At 41.0% G+C, this 16,193-nt stretch overlaps 1 protein-coding gene across 6 annotated transcripts in view; it reads left to right on the forward strand.

The window, feature by feature from the left end:
• Nucleotides 1–16,193, forward strand: part of DTNBP1 (dystrobrevin binding protein 1) — a 150,457-nt gene that overhangs the window by 96,235 nt on the left and 38,029 nt on the right. The window contains exon 8 of one of the 6 annotated variants that reach the window (XM_074038836.1): nucleotides 2,972–4,288. The exons of the other annotated variants lie outside the window; for them this stretch is intronic. Coding sequence (XP_073894937.1) covers nucleotides 2,972–2,997 — 26 coding nt within the window. The 3' untranslated portion in view covers nucleotides 2,998–4,288. Of the gene's footprint in view, nucleotides 1–2,971; nucleotides 4,289–16,193 lie in introns of those variants that run through there. 6 annotated transcript variants of the gene reach the window in all.

Consider the following 16,193-nt stretch of genomic DNA (forward strand, 5'->3'; position numbering starts at 1 on the left):
TTTCACCGTGTTAGCCAGGATGGTCTCGATCTCTTGACCTCGTGATCTGCCTGGCCTCACGCTCTCAAAGTGCTGGGATTACAGGCATGAGCCACCACGCCTGGCAAGCCTCTGCATTTTCTCCTTGGAACTCTTTGCTTTTTTTGGTGATGCAGAGAATCCACATGGGGTTCTGGTTTGTGTATGTGTTCTGATTCTGAAGATGTAAGCATCTCCCAAGACATGGTCTGTTTGTACCTGTGAAATACTTAACCATCTGGATTTACTGTCTTTTAACAAAGGAGAGTCTGGGTGCAGTGGCTCATGCCTGTAATCCCAACACTTTGGGATTGAAGTCAGGAGTTGAAGACCAGCCTGGCCAACATGGTGAAACCCTGTCTCTACTAAAAATGCAGCAATTAGCCAGGCGTGGTGACGGGCACCTGTAATCCCAGCTGCTCCGGAGGCTGAGGCAGAGAATTGCTTCAACCAGGGAGGCAGAGGTTGCAGTGAGCCAAGATCGCACAACTGCTCTCCAGTCTGGGCAACAGAGCAAGACTCCTTTTCTCAAAATACAAACAAACGAAAACAAAACAAAACAAAAAAAGCAAAGGAGCAGAGCTTCTCCTTTTTTTTTCTTTCGAGACGGACTTTGTTCTTGTTGCCCAGGCTAAGCTCCTGACCTCAGGTGATCCACCTGCCTCGGGCTCCCAAAGTGCTGGGATTATAGACGTGAGCCCCTGCGCCCGTGTCTTTTAAACAAAGGCTGCTCCTTTGTCTTTGAAAGTAGTGCTGGGAGCCTCTGTTCCTGTTGTTAAAGTTAATATTGCTTATAGACTGTACTCTGTTGTTCATTTTTAAGGATTTTCCAATGGACTCTTTACTGTAATTTATATAATCTCTTAATAGAGTTGATTAGCCCCAGAGATGTTATTGATTTGATAAATCAAATTATTGAGTTTAAAATGGTCTTTGCTTGAGTTTTTTTCAATATATATCATGTATCAAAAATTTTCTCTGGTGATAAAGATGGAAAAGAACAATGTCTACTTTAGTACACTAGTGTTGATCATTGTAATTTTCATGATTTTGATGTTGACTATAAAACATACCTGAAAAAACATGTAAGTAAACAGTAACTTTTGGTTACTGTAAAGATTAAACCATGTATTTTAGATTAACCCAAATATATGTGTACATATTAGGCAGTGTCACAGATGATTAAGAACATGGAATTCTAGGTGTGGTGGCTCATACCTGTAATCCCCATACTTTTGAAGGCCAAGGCAGGAGGATCGCCTGAGCCCAGGAGTTAGAGACCAGCCTGGGCAACAGAGTGAGACCTCATCTCTACAAATAATTTAAAAATTAGCTGGTTGTGGTGGTGCACACCTGTAATCCAAGCTCCTCCAGAGGCTGAGGTGGGAAGATCACTTATGTCAGGGAGGTTGAAGGTGTAGTGAGCCATGATCGCATCACTGCCCTCCAGCCTGGTCAACAGAGCAAGATTCTGTCTCTAGAAAAAGAAAAAAATAAGAACATGGAATCCAGAGCCAGATTGGGAGTGCTGAAATGCCAGTGTGGGTGTTATCTAATCTCTCTGAGCCTCAGTTCCCTCTCCGAAAAATGAAAATGATTAATAAGACCTACATCTTTGAATTGCTGTAAGGACTGCATTGATACACATAAAGGGTTTAGAACTGTGCCTGGTATTTAGTAGAAGTCCTGTATATAAGAGTAAGCTATTATTACTACAGAGACAAGCCGAACAGGTTAACTGACTTGTTTTCCATTGGGTTCTTGTCTTGTAATATATAAAGATAGAGGAACAACAAAAAATCAAGTTGAAACCTCCCCAGGTTACAGAACTGAGTTTTCTGTGCATAATGCATATGTAGGGGAGAAATCCACAACAACCATGAAAGGAAGAGCATCACTCAGGCTGCTGAAAAGCTGTTAGACACCCTGGGTGGGTTTAACTCACCTTTATCACTTATAGCTGTATGTCCTTCGGCAAGTAACCTAACCTCTGAAGTCTGCTTGCTCAGCTATAAAATGGGAACAATAGTGGTTTTTTTCTTATTTGTATGAGAAAAAAACAGTGCTAGCAATACAATCAATAAATTTTAAGGTCTTTGTAATTATGAATTTATGCTAATTATAATTCCTGTTTATGTGACTCCTAAATCTTTGATTAGCCACAGGCTGTCACTTTCTTTAATGAAAACAATAAATTAAGATAATTTATTACCTTATAAATTAAGATAGTTATTCACATGCAAATTGGCTTCAGAACTCAAACTTTGGTTTCAGAAACAGTTTATTAACAAATGTGCAATAGTAGAATTAAAGTAATTTTTGGGAAAATTTGAAAATATTTAGTTTTAGGATGAGCACTAACTTTGAGATTTACAGATTTGTTCTCTTATTCCTCAAAGGTTTATTTTGTACCTAGTAAGTCTAAGTGCAGGATATAAAGATTAAGACCAAGTGTCTAGCCCCCAAGAAGTTCACAATGCAGTTGGAAGACAGTCAATAGTGACAGTACTATCAACTGACCCCTGGGGTTTGCTTGGGCTGATACAGGGTTGCAGTGGAGGCCTGCCAGAAGTGAACAGTGCCTAGAGGTAATGCATTGGACATCCTTGCAGTCACTTGTCACTAAACCTGTGGAATTCTGTGCATCTGTCTTGTGAATATGCAAGTATCTTGCAAAAGATCTCACTTGGCTACCGAAACCCCAGAGCAGTGGTTATTATAGTGAAACTAAAAGAAGGCGGGAGAGAGGAACAGAGGGAAGGAAAACTCTTCATGGATCTGTGATTTACGGTCTTTAAAGAGATTAATGTGAGGTTTAATGTGACAGGTGATATACTTGTTCAATCTTTTAATTGAGATTGACAGTTCTTTGAATGAACTTGAACTGTGACAGCCAAAATCTTTTCTTTAATCTATAGGCAGTTAAAAGCTTTATTTTCCCTTTTTGTTACAGGAGTTTCTAAATATGTACAACAATAAAGAGAATAAGTAGTACAATGGACTTCCATGTCCCCATCATCCAGATTCAGCAATCAACAAATGGCCAGCGGAAGGTCTTCTGGACCTCTGCCTGTGCCCTTTCCACCTCGGTATTTTAAAACTGATTCCATGTGCCATGTCATTTCCTCTGCAGATATCTCATGTAGACCTCTAACAAAATAAGACTGTTTTAAACATAACCACAATGCCATTATTATTCCTAAAAATAACATAATTATTATAATTTTTAATGCCATTAACATAGTTTAATGTTAGGTTTGTTCGATTAATGAGTGAAATAGATGTTAAACCATATATTTCTGTAATACCTAGTTTACTAATTTTTGATTTTCTAAGTATGTGGTTTTGAATTAGTCTTTATTTTCCTGTTGTCTACTATTTAGTTAACACACCACCTTAGTTTACATTCAAATGTTATTCAAATATTATTTTTTATCAAAAACTTTTACCCCCTTTAAGTGAAAATTTACAAAAAGCTGTGAGTATAATTAGCTTATTTTTAAGCACTCCCAGAAAGAACAGAGTGATGTAAACAAAAATTATCTGAAAAGAAATTTGAAGGAAAGTGACTTTATTGCAGTGAACAGTTTGCAGTACAGGGAGACACAGCCTTTGTTGTAAAACGAAGGTGGGGTTTGGGTTTTATAACAAAAGTTTCACCCTGGTTCCCAGCCAGGTTCATTTATGCAAATACAGGATTCAGACTTGCTTAGTTACAACTGGTTGATATAGCTGAGTTCTGATGGGTTCGTTCAGGTGAGCTCTGAAAGTTTCAAAGTTGAACAGAGGTGTGGGTTTTTGGAGAACTCAGAGTACATGTGTGACTGCTAGTCAGCAAACGGCCGCTTGACTGTGTATTAAATGTAGGCCCAATTAGGTACTTAGGATCCATCTTGAAGCATTGGCTCTTTCAGGTTCACATTTGTTCACACTAATAACTTTAGAAAGTAAAGATGGCCGGGCGCGGTGGCTCAAGCCTGTAGTCAGTCCCAGCACTTTGGGAGGCCGAGACGGGCGGATCACGAGGTCAGGAGATCTAGACCATCCTGGCTAACACGGTGAAACCCCGTCTCTACTAAAAAAATACAAAAAACTAGCCGGGCGAGGTGGCGGGCGCCTGTAGTCCCAGCTACTCAGGAGGCTGAGGTAGGAGAATGGCGTAAACCCGGGAGGCGGAGCTTGCAGTGAGCTGATATCCGGCCACTGCACTCTAGCCTGGGCGACCCAGCAAGACTCCGTCTCAAAAAAAAAAAAAAAAAAAAAAAAGAAAGTAAAGAGTTTACTCTGCAAACAGAATGGGCATGTCTTATGGATTTGCTGGAAGAGGTAAGATTTATTTATTTATTTGTTTGTTTGTTTGAGACAAAGTCTTCCTCTTGTCCCCCAGGCTGGAGTGCAATGGCACAATCTCGGCTCACTGCAACCTCCGCCTTCCAGGTTCAAGGGGTTCTCCTGCCTCAGCCTCCCAAGTAGCTGGGATTACAGGGACCTACCACCATGCCCGGGTTATTTTTGTGTTTTTAGTAGAGATGGGGTTTCACCATGTTGGCCAGGCTGGTCTCGAACTCCTGACCTCAGGTGATCTGCCTGCCTCAGCCTCCCAAAGTGCTGGGATTACAGGGGTGAGCCACCACGCTTGGCCAAGGTTTAATTTTTTATCTGCCGGTGAGTTTTCTGTTACAAGGTGGAGTTTTTGGTGCTTGCCCAGAGAGGAAAAGGGAGGCAGGTACAAAAATAGGGGATTATTATAGTAGTTAGTTCATTGCTCTTACATGAGTTGACAAAACAACACATTTTCAGGTTCCTCTTTTGTATCCCCCTTTGGTTCTCTGGAGCAGCAAGGTTAGGCTAATGAGCAGAACTGTTTTTGGTTATTTTTAAAATTTTTCAAAATCAGGCTATATATGTTACACAAAAATTTCAGTCGTTTCCTATTTGCTATCTCGAATTGCTTTAATATGTTACAGTGTGAAATATCGCTAAACACATTTGCTCCTTGTATAACAGAAACGCTATACCAACTTCACACTGCAAGTTTTCTTTAGGTGGTATCTTAGACACCTCATTCCACTGTTTGAGAATATTTTTTATTAACCTCTATTACTACAAATATGTATAATTGATTTTTAATACATTTGTTTAATTTGTTTCTGCTAATAACATGGTTTTCTGTTTTTTTTAATTTTTAAATTTATTTTGTGTATGGTTTTTGGTACCTGATTTTCTAACTGCAGTGTTCTATTGAGTCTTCCTGTGTTTGAGGATGCAGAATGGAAAAAAAAAGGTTTAATTATCTAAGGCTTTTCAGATTAAGATACCCTTATGACATGTGCAAGAGACGGGAGATACAGCCTCAAATTTAAGTTTACATTTAAAATGGAGGAAAAATTGGGCTGCTGCGCTTGTAATGTAATTAGTTCTGAAAGTTTTACAGTATTATAGTAAACATTTGCATTTTTGTAGCATTGTGCAATAAAATCTGAAACTGCCTTTTTTCTTGTACATCTCTGTTTTCTAGTCAGGGCGTAAAAAATGTTTAAAAACTCTATAATGTTAACAGCATGCCAGTTGATCTAAGAGGAAGGGATATTTTGGTTAATAGTCTATTCAGCACATCCAATAAAAACATGAAAAAGCCCAAAGAAAGCATTCTGTACATCACAATGTATTATTGAATAGAACTGGCTCTTGCAGAAAGTGAATTAAACCCCAGATCTTTTAAGTCTTTATTTGAAAATATGAAGTCTATTTTCTTTTCTTTTCTTTTTTTTTTTTTTTTGAGATGAAGTCTTGCTCTGTCGCCCAGGCTGGAGTGTGGAGCGCAGTGGCGTGATCTTGGCTCACTGCAAGCTCCGCCTCCCAGGTTCACGCCATTCTCCTGCCTCAGCCTCCTGAGTAGCTGGGACTACAGGCATGCGCCACCAGGTCCAGCTAATTTTTTTTGTATTTTTAGTAGAGACAGAGTTTCACCGTGTGTTAGCCAGGATGGTCTCGATCTCTTGACCTCGTGATCCTCCTGCCTCAGCCTCCCAAAGTGCTGGGATTACAAGCTTGAGCCACCACGCCCGGCTTTCTGTGAAGTCTGTTTTCATGAGAGTGTCTTTGGCAGGGTGCGATTGTGTATGGAGGTGGGTGTTCTTTTTGTTGTTCTTTTGTATCAATTTCAGTTTCAATTTTTAGCTTCTTCCAAAAGATTATATTCAGTAAATTAGGAATTGATTTTGTCAATCTCTAGACCAGAGTAGATCACACTGCTAAAATATATTTGCACAAAAATATGGGGAGTATAGTATAGGGATGAAAACTTGTGATAACTTTCCTCACCCTTCATAAGGGTCATGGCCAACAGTCCTATAACAAAAGACAGGTTAGCAAAAGAAAAACATAACAAATATATTTAATCAGAGTTTTCTACAACATGGGAGCTTTCAGAAATGAAGATCCAAAGACCCAGATAAAACTGTCTATTTTTATACTTAGTTTCGATGAAGAATGGACAGCTGTGTAGAAATATGATTGGACAAAATGGTATGATCTAATGGTAGTAACTGAGAGATGAAACCCCACAAGGCCTGTCTGTTCAGATTCTTGGCCTCACGATATAGCAGTCCTTCCTCCCAGGTATAGGGCAGGACCCCTGTGGAATAATGGTCTTGAAGGGAGAAAGAAGAGAGTAGCCTTTCTAGGTTTTATAGCTTCCTTTGGGGGAAGAGGAGTTCTAGTGCCTGTGACCAGCTTTGGGGAAGAGGAATTCTGATTTCTGTGACTTGCTTTGCGGGAGGAAGAAGGGCTGGAGACAGAAGCGCAGGAGAAGGTCATAGATAACTTGCTTCTTAGGCCCTTCCAATGTCCTTCACTGTAAAGTATTCAGCGTGTCAAAGTGCTATGCTTTGGGCCAGGCACGGTGGCTGACGCCTGTAATCCCAACACTTTAGAGGGCCGAGGTGGGTGGATCACGAGGTCAAGAGATTGAGACCATCCTAGCCGACATAGTGAAACCCTGTCTCTACTAAAATTACAAAAATTAGCTGGGCATGGTGGTGGGCACCTGTAATCCCGGCTACTCAGGAGCCTGAGGCAGGAGAATCACTTGAACCTGGGAGGCAGAGGTTGCAGTGAGTCGAGATCACACCACCACACTCCACCTTGGGCAACGGAGTAAGACTAAGTCTCAAAAAAAAAAAAAAAAAAAAAGGAGTGCTATGCTTTGGAGTATTGTTTCTGAGCCTCAACATTAGCCATGTGTGTTTCCTTTTCAGATCTTTAAGCTAAAATTAATTACTTGGATTTACTCGTACGTTGTAAATGTATTTTATAGAAAGTACAGGCTCTTTGGAGATGCTGTGGGTGATACGGTTTTGTATTTCTAATTTCGCTGTATATTTGAAGTGTCAAAGTAAAACCAGATTATTTACATATTGGTGTCTGTAAAGGTTTCCCAAATGAAAATTAGGTTTTTAAAAAATGAATTCTAGCCTGGGCAACATGGTGAAACTCCATCCCTACAAAAAAATAAAAAAACTAGCCAGGCATGGTGGCATGCACCTGTAGTCCCAGCTACCTGGGAGATTGCAGTGGGTGGATGGCCTGAGCCTGGGAGCTGGAAGCTGCAGTGAGCCGACGACAGACCACTGCACTCCAGCCTGGGCGGCAGAGCAAGACCCTGTCTAAAAACAAAAACAAAAAAACAATTTCTGTCTGAGTTACTGTTTGCTGATTCAATAAGGATTTGTGCCTGTTGTGCCTGTTTCCTTTGTTAAGCATTGGGGATTCGCAGTTGGAAAGATTCTTACCCTCAAGAAGCTGGCAGTCTGCAAGGAAGAGACAGAAAAACGGTAAGATAGTTGCTTTAATGAGAGTATATACATGTGCATTTTGGAACAGAAATGAGTCTCTCAGTCCTCTTTGCAGTGTTGGGAAAGGTACTTTGATGAGTGTGGGTAAATGGTCATTTTTTTTTCTGTAAACCTTAACAAAAAGTAAATCATAGAATTTGGTGTTGATTGTCCCCTGTATGCCAGGCACTGTGCTGGTTAGCAGGCCTATCCCTGTCTAGTAGGTATACATTTTAACATGTGTACAGACACACATAGATGTATGTACACACAGGTATATATATGCATGCACATACACAGAGAAGGGGTGAGAGGGAGGGAGAAGGGAAGAGTGAGGTGGGCGGACACCTTCATGGAGTTTTGTCTAGTGAGAAGAGGGAGTTTACAAGCAGTAATCAGCATTATCACAGGGACATAATTTACCAAGGAGTGTAGAAAGGGCAGGGACTACCTGACGTGGTGACTATTAAGTCTGAAACTGAAGGACAAAAAAAGAGACAACCAATAGGAGTAAGGAGGGGCACGAAATGTCTGTGCAGAAGGAACTGTGTGTTCAGAGGTTCTCAGGAAGCAAAGAACTTGGCAGGTGTGAGACAACTGAAAGAAGGCCTCTGTGGCTGGAATGCGGCGAGGCTGGAGAAGTTAGCAGAAGCCAGTGTGACTGTAACAGGTCTGTTGCTTAAGGCATGGCATGTCACTACACTGACACCAAGGCTTTCAGTGGAGAAGGAATTTAGTAATTATAGGGCAGCTGAAAGAGGAGATGGGAGGAAACCGCACATCGCCTCCCTGAGGAGTTTGGGTCTAGAGATGTTAAGGGGTTTGGAGTGGGCTGTTGTCTGGGCATCATTGATTGGTTGAAGAGTGCAGGGTGAAGTCATAGGATGGGAGATGGAACCGCATGCTTACGCTTTTTTCGTTCCTGTGGGGGGGTCTTAACCAGTTGACTTCAGCTGTACCGCTGTAATTCAGGGTCTGAAGAACATCTTAAGCAATTCTTTAAAAACTTGATCATTCTGATGTCAGCGATCCTGTCTATGGGAAGAGTGGGGATGCAATTGATTCTTAAACAAAAGCCTTATGATTCTAAGGTCAGATATCCTATTTAGAGGAACAGTGGGGAGGCAGATGGTCAGTGTCTAGTGCTGTATGATTTTTGGTTACAAGGAAGTGGGCCAAAGTACAGCCTGATTAAAGTTTAATTATAACAGTATTTCTGTCCAGAACTTGGCACATAATTTTTGTTAGCCTGTGAGGATGGTTTCACTAGATCTCAAAGAGCTTCGTAAGGGGAAAACAGTACAGTTGACTCTTGAACAACACAGGGGTTGAGGGGACTGACCCCATTCCCAAAGGCAAATGGATATGTTCGCATAACTTTTGACTCCCCAAAAACTTAACTACTGATAGCCTACTGTTGAGCAGAAGCCTTACCATTAACATAAGCAGCTGATTAACATGTATTTGGTATGTCAAAAGTATAATATACTATATTCTCACAATAAAGCAAGCTAGAGAAAATAAAATGTAACTAAGAAAATTATAAGGACAAAAAAAATTTACTATTAAGCAGAAATGGACCATTATGAAGATCTTCATCCTCATCGTTTTCACATTGAGTAAGAGGAGGAGGAGTTGGTCTTGCTGACTCAGGGGTGGCAAAGGTGGAGGAGGTGGAAGGAGAGGCAGGCACACTTGATGTAACTTTTATTGAAAAAAAAAATTCATGTATAAATGGACCTGCCTAGCTCAAATCCATGTTCAAGGGTCAACGGTAGTATCTTTTCCTTTTCCATGACAAAGTGGCTGAGACTCCTAAAACAAAAGCAGATTAACAAAAGAAAAGCATAGAAATTTATTTAATATAAGTTTTACATGACATGGGAACCTTCAGAAATGAAGATAGAAATAAACAGGGACACCTGTGTATTTTTATGTTAACTTTGATGAAGAGTGGAGATTCACGGAGAAATATGATTGGAGGATGAAAGGATTATCTCTAAAATTCTTTCAGTAATAAATGGGAGTAGGGGGAACTTAGGAAGACCTGTCTAGATTCTTTTCTTCAGGGATAGGAACATTCCTTTATTCCAGGTATACAGAAGATACCTCTCTGAAGAGGGTCTTGGACCTACTTTAGGGGAAAGTTAGAGAATTATTTTATGGACTGCTTCAGAGGGAAAGGGCAGAGAAGGTGAGAGTGGCCTTCCTGATTCTGCTGTTTTCTCAAATGCAAGGTGTACCTTATTTCGGGGCAGCATGTCCTGAACCCCATCAGGGGCTTAATGATAATATTATACATATATTATCATTAATCCTCACAGCAACCTGTACTGTTCTTGTTCCTATTTTACTGAACTGGAGAGATTTTAAGTAACTTTCCAAAATTACCCAGCTAGTAAGTGGTGAAGCAGGAGTTTGAACATTATTGTTTTGTCGGTGAAATAATCCAACTTCATAAAATATTTTAAGAGGTTTGTTCTGAGCCAAATATGAGTGACCATGGCCTGAAACACAGTCTCAAGAGGTCTTGAGGACATGTGCCCAAAGTGGTTGGCTTACAGCTTGATTTTATACATTTTAGGGAAAAATAAGGCATCAGTCAATACATGTGAGGTGTACATTGGTTTGATCCAGAAAGATGGGACAACGTGAAGCAAGGGGGCTTACAGGTCATACATGAATTGTACGATTTTCTGGTTGGCAATTGGTTGAAAGAGTTATTATCTAAAGGAGTATCTGGGTTAAGATAAGGGGTTGTGGAGACCAAGGGTTTTTTTTATTTTTATTTTTATTTTTTTTTAAGAGACAGGATCTGGCTGTGTCACCCAGGCTAAAGTGCAGTGGTGTAATCATAGCTCACTGTAGCCTCAAACTCCTGGGCTTAAGCGATCCTCCCACCTCAGCCTCCTGAGTAGCTGGGACTACAGGCACTTGCCACCATACCCATCTAATTTTTTTTTTTTTTTTTTTTTTTTTAGAGACGGGATCTCACTGTGTTGCCCAGGCTTGTTTTGAACTCCTGGCCTCAAGCAGTCCTCTGGCCTAAGCCTCCCAAAGTGTTGAGATTACAGGCATGAGCCCCTGCACTCAGCCCACTCAGCCTAAGGTTCTTAGTGTTTAGATGGAGACTCATAGGTGGCCACCCTTAGAGATGACAATAGATGGCAAAAGTTTCCATTTAGACCTTTAAAAGGTGCTATACTCTCAGTTAATCTCTTCAGGATTGGGAGGGCCTGGAAGGGGAAAGACCTTGTTATGTTAATAGAGATACATTCAGGCTGGGTGTAGTGGCTCACACCTGTACTCCCAGCACTTTGGGAGGCTGAGGTGGGCAAATCACCTGAGGTCAGGAGTTCAACACCAGCCTGGCCAACATGGCGAAACCACATCTGTACTAAAAATACAAAAGTTAGGCAGGGTGATGGGTGCCTGTAATCCCAGCTACTCAGGAGGCTGAGGCAGGGGAATTGCTTGAATCCAGGAGGTGTAGGTTGCAGTGAGCCGAGATCGTGCCACTGCGCTTAAGCCTGGATGACAGAGAGAGACTTCGTCTCAAAAACAAAAAGATTCATTCCAGATGCAAATTTTCCCCCGCAAAAGGTGGCTTTGCAGGGTCCTTTCAAAATACATCAAAGAAACATATTTTAGGGTAAAACATTCTATTTCCTTCTTTGTCTGCCATGTAAGGTTCTGCTAGAGTCAGGTTGGAGTCGGTATCTTATTGCTATAAAGTTTGTTCTGTCTCTCTTAGGATCTGTGTTTTAAGGTTAGTGCTGGTCAGTCTGTCTGAACTCCAGAATGAGGATGGTGCGATGAGGCATGCCTGACCCCCTCTTCCCATGGTGGCCTAAACCAGCCTTTCAGCTTTCTTTGGAATCCCCTTGGCTGAGAAGGTGGATCCATTCAATTATTTGGGGGGCTTAGAATTTTATGTATCAGTCTTGGCTTTAGAGCCTGTGATCCTTCTACTACATGAGGCTGCCTGTTATTAAAGAAGCAAAATGCTTGTAGAGGACTCCGTATTTCTCCTCTGAATGTTTAATATGCCTAACACTTCACAACAAGTGCTAGCAAGTAACTACGTGGTCAGATGAGATTTTTGTTTTCAAACAGTTTTATTGAGATGTAATCTATAAGCCATAAATTTTCCCATTCTAAGTATACCATTCAGTGATTTTTTAGTAAATTTAAGGAGTTGTGCAGTCATCACCACAGTCCGGTTTTAGAATATTGCATCACCCCAAAAAGATTCCTTTCTGCTAAGTTTCAGTCAATCCCAGCTCCCAACCCCAACCCCAGACAAGCATAGCCAACTTTGTCTCTATAGATTTGCCTTTTCTAGACATTTCATATAAATGTCCAGAATCCTATGTTATGTGTAGTCTTTTATATTTGGCTTCTTTCACGTAGCATAATATTTTCTAGATTCATCCATATTATAGACTATGTCAGTACTTCATTGTTTTTTTATTGCTGATGGTTTCCATTGTATGAATATATAACATTGTATTTATCCATTCCCCAGTTGATGGACATTTGGATTGTTTTCAGTTTGGGGCTATTAAGAATAGTACTACTGTAAACATTCCTGTGCAAGCCTTTGTGTGGACATGTTTTCATCCTCTTGCGTAGGTTCCTAGTGGTAGAATTGCTGGATTGTATGATAAGTTTATGTTTAACTTTTCAAAGAAATTGACAAACTATTTTCCAGAGTGACTTTGCAATTTTACATTCCTTCCGGCAGTGTATTAGGGTTTCAGTTTCTCCTCATCCTTGCCTACACTTATTGTTTGTCTTTTTTAATATAGCCATTGTAGTGGATGTGACGTGGTATCCCATGTAATTTTGTCTTTTTTATTTGCCTGAGACAGGGTCTTGCTCTGTAACCCGGGCTACGGTGCACTGCGCCGTCTCTGCTCACTGAAGCCTTAACCTCCTGAGCTCAAGTGATCCCCCCACCTCAGCCTCCTGAGTAGCTAGGGCTACAGGCACACACAACCATGCCCGACTAATTTTGTTTACTTTTTGTAGAGACGGTGTCTCACTGTATTGCCTAGGCTGGTCTCAAACTCTTGGGCTCAAGAGAGCTGCCCATCTTGGCCTACCAAAGTGCTAGGATTACAGGCATGAGCCACTTTGCCCAGCCATGTGATTTTGATTTGTACTTCTGTGATAACTAATGATGTTGAGCATCTTTTTTCATATGTTTCTTAGCCATTTATGTATCTTCTTTGGTAAAATGACTATTGAAATATTGAAATATTTTGCCTATTTCTTAGGCCGGACACGGTGGCTCATGCTTGTAATCACAGCACTTTGGGAGTCTGAGGCGGGCAGATCACCTGAGGTCAGGAGTTCAAGACCAGCCTGGCCAACCTGTTAAAACCCTGTCTCTACTAAAAATACAAAAATTAGCCAGGAGTGGTAGTGCACACCTGTAATCCCAGCTACTTGGAAGGCTGAGGCGTGAGAATCGCTTGAACCCATGAGGTAGAGGCTGCAGTGAGCGGAGATCGTGCGACTATACTTTAACCTGGACAACAGAGTGAGAACCTGTGTCAAAAAAACAGAAAAAAAAAAAAAAAGGAAAAAATTTTTTGGTTTGTCTTATTATTGAGTTGAGTTTTTAAAAATTTATTTTGTGTAAGTTCTTTATCAGATATGTGATTTACAGTATTTTCTCCCAACTTGTGCATTTTCCTTTTCTCAATATATTTTGAAGGGCGAAAGTGTAACAGTAGTAGGTTCCTTGCCCGATGTACACGGCAAGTCAATATACCGAGACACCGAGTTACAGCAGAAAATGGTTTACTTGTGAAGCCACTAAATGAGGAGGAAACCTCAAAGGAGTCTCCCTGAGGAGTTTGGGGCTAGGGTTCTTTTTTTTTTTTTGAGACTTAGTTTCACTCTTGTTGCCTAGGCTGGAGTGGCACGATCTCAGCTCACTGCAACCTCTACCTCCCGAGTTCAAGTGATTCTCCTGCCCCAACCTCGTGAGTAGCTGGGATTACAGGCATGTGCCAGCACGCCTGGCTAATTTTTGTATTTTTAGAAGAGACGGGGTTTCACCATGTTGGTCAGGCTGGTCTCGAACTCCTGACCTCAGGTATTCCATCCTGGGAACCTCAGCCCAGCCTCGACCTCTGAAAGTGCTGGGATTGCAGGCATGAGCCACCGCGCCCAGCCGGGGCTAGGGTTCTTAAGGGTTTTGGAGGGCACCAAATGTAGAGATCATTGATTAGTCAAAGAGTGCAGAGTGAAGTCATGGGACAGAGAGATGAAGAAACTGTATTCTCATGTTGATTTGGTTCTTCTATGGGGATCTTCAAGCTGGGTGGCCTCTGCTGTTCCACTGGAATTCAGGATTTGCTTAAGGAATTCTTAAACAAAAGCCTTATGATTCTAACCTCAGAGATCCTGTCTATAGGAACAATGGGGATACAGATGGTCAGTATCTAATGTTATGTGACATTAGGTTTTAAGGAAGTGGCTTAAGGTACAGCCTAATTAATGCTTAATTATAACTATATTTCTGTCCAGAATTCTTGTTAACCTTGTGAAGATGGCTTTAAAAATTTTTAATTTTGATGAAGTCCATTTTATTTTCTTTTTTATGAATTATGTTTTTGCTCTCATATTCAAGAACCCTTTGCCTAACCTGAGGACATGAAGATTTTCTCCTGTTTTCTTCAGAACTTTCAAATGAGGTTCTGTAATAGGTTGGGTTTCACTTAATTAGGAAGGTCATAAAATTCTTCTGAGGAAGTGGTACTTCAGCTGAGATCTGAAAGCTGAGTAGGAGGTAAGATGGAAGGGAAGAAATTCCAGCCAGCGGGAAGAGCATGTGTAGGTGGGATTATGGCCAGTATGAAGAGCTAGAAGCAGGTTGTGAAGGCTGCAGTGGAGTGCATCTTCTGGTTCCCAGTGAAACTCAATTATGCCGTGTGAAGCAATCTTGCTACAGTGTAGTCTCAGGGAAGGCTTTTAATAAGCAACGGAAACATGATCAGATGTGCTTTCTAGAAAAGTCACTCTGGCTGCTGTGTGGAAACGGCTTGGAAGGTGGCCAGTATGGATTTGGAGTGACCAGGTAGGAGGCTGTTGGCCAGTTAGTGAGAAACGATGGCAGCTGGGACCCAGGGGAATTACGCAACTAGAGAATATTAGGGACAGTTGAGAGTCTGCCTGCCTTGCATACTGCGTGGTGAGAGATTATGGCCTGCATAATTTAGGAGATTGTAATAAGGGCGATTATGCTAGTTTCTATGGCTTCGACTCCATTCCCCAGCACACTTCTCTCTTTTGTTCTGCTCATTGAGTTTTCCTCACCAGAAAGAGATAGTCTTAATAGCCTAGACACAGCAATTTAAACATTTTCCGTGCTTTCCTCCTCCTCCATAAGACTTTGGGAAAAAATGGAAAGCAAGTTATCCATACATCCATTTGGGATTTCTAAGCTAATGGTGAGAAGTGTCTTGCTCAGAAAACTAAAACATTTATTATGTTTACTAAGTGTTTCCATTCTGTGCATGTGATACCTAGGAACATGTTTTCTTTTTATCAGTTTTCTGAAGTGTACAGAAAGTCAAAGGTTTCTCAGTTTAGATCATAGAGAAACAGATAAATAAATTCTGCTATAAATTGTGAAAAAAGCACAACGTGATATTGTTACCAGAAAGGGGTCCTGAACCAGACCCCAAGAGAGGATACTTGGATCTTGTGCAAGAAAGAATTCAAGGCAAGTTCATAAAGTGAACCCAAGTTTGTTAGAGAAGTAAATAAACAAAGAATGGCTACACCATAGACATAGCAGCTCTGAGGACGGCTGGTTGGCTGTTTTTATGGTTATTTCTTGATCATATGTTAAACAAGGGGTGGATTATTCATGAGTTTTCCAGGAAAGGGGTTGGGATTTCCTGGAACCGAGGCATCCTCCCTTTTTCAGACCATATAGAGTAACTTCTGGACATAGTCCTGGCATTTGTAAAATGTCATGGGACTGCTGGAAGTGTCTTTTAGCATGTTAATGCATTACAATAAATGTATAATGAGGAGTGAGGATGACGAGAGGTCACTTTCATCAACATCCTGGTTTTGATGGGTTTTGACTGGCTTCTTTACTGCATCCTGTTTTATCAATAGAGTCTTTGTGACCTGTGTCTTCTGATACCAGTTTTGCCGACCTCCTGTCTCATGGTATGACTAAGAATGCCTAACCTCCTGAGAATGCAGCCCAGCAGGTCATTTTACCCAGCCCCTATTCAAGATGGAGTTGCTGTGGTTCAAACACCTCTGACATATTTTCTCCTTCCCTTTTACAAGGAAATTTTAATTCTA

This window comes from Macaca fascicularis, chromosome 4, assembly GCF_037993035.2.
Source record: "Macaca fascicularis isolate 582-1 chromosome 4, T2T-MFA8v1.1".
NCBI lineage: Eukaryota > Metazoa > Chordata > Mammalia > Primates > Cercopithecidae > Macaca > Macaca fascicularis.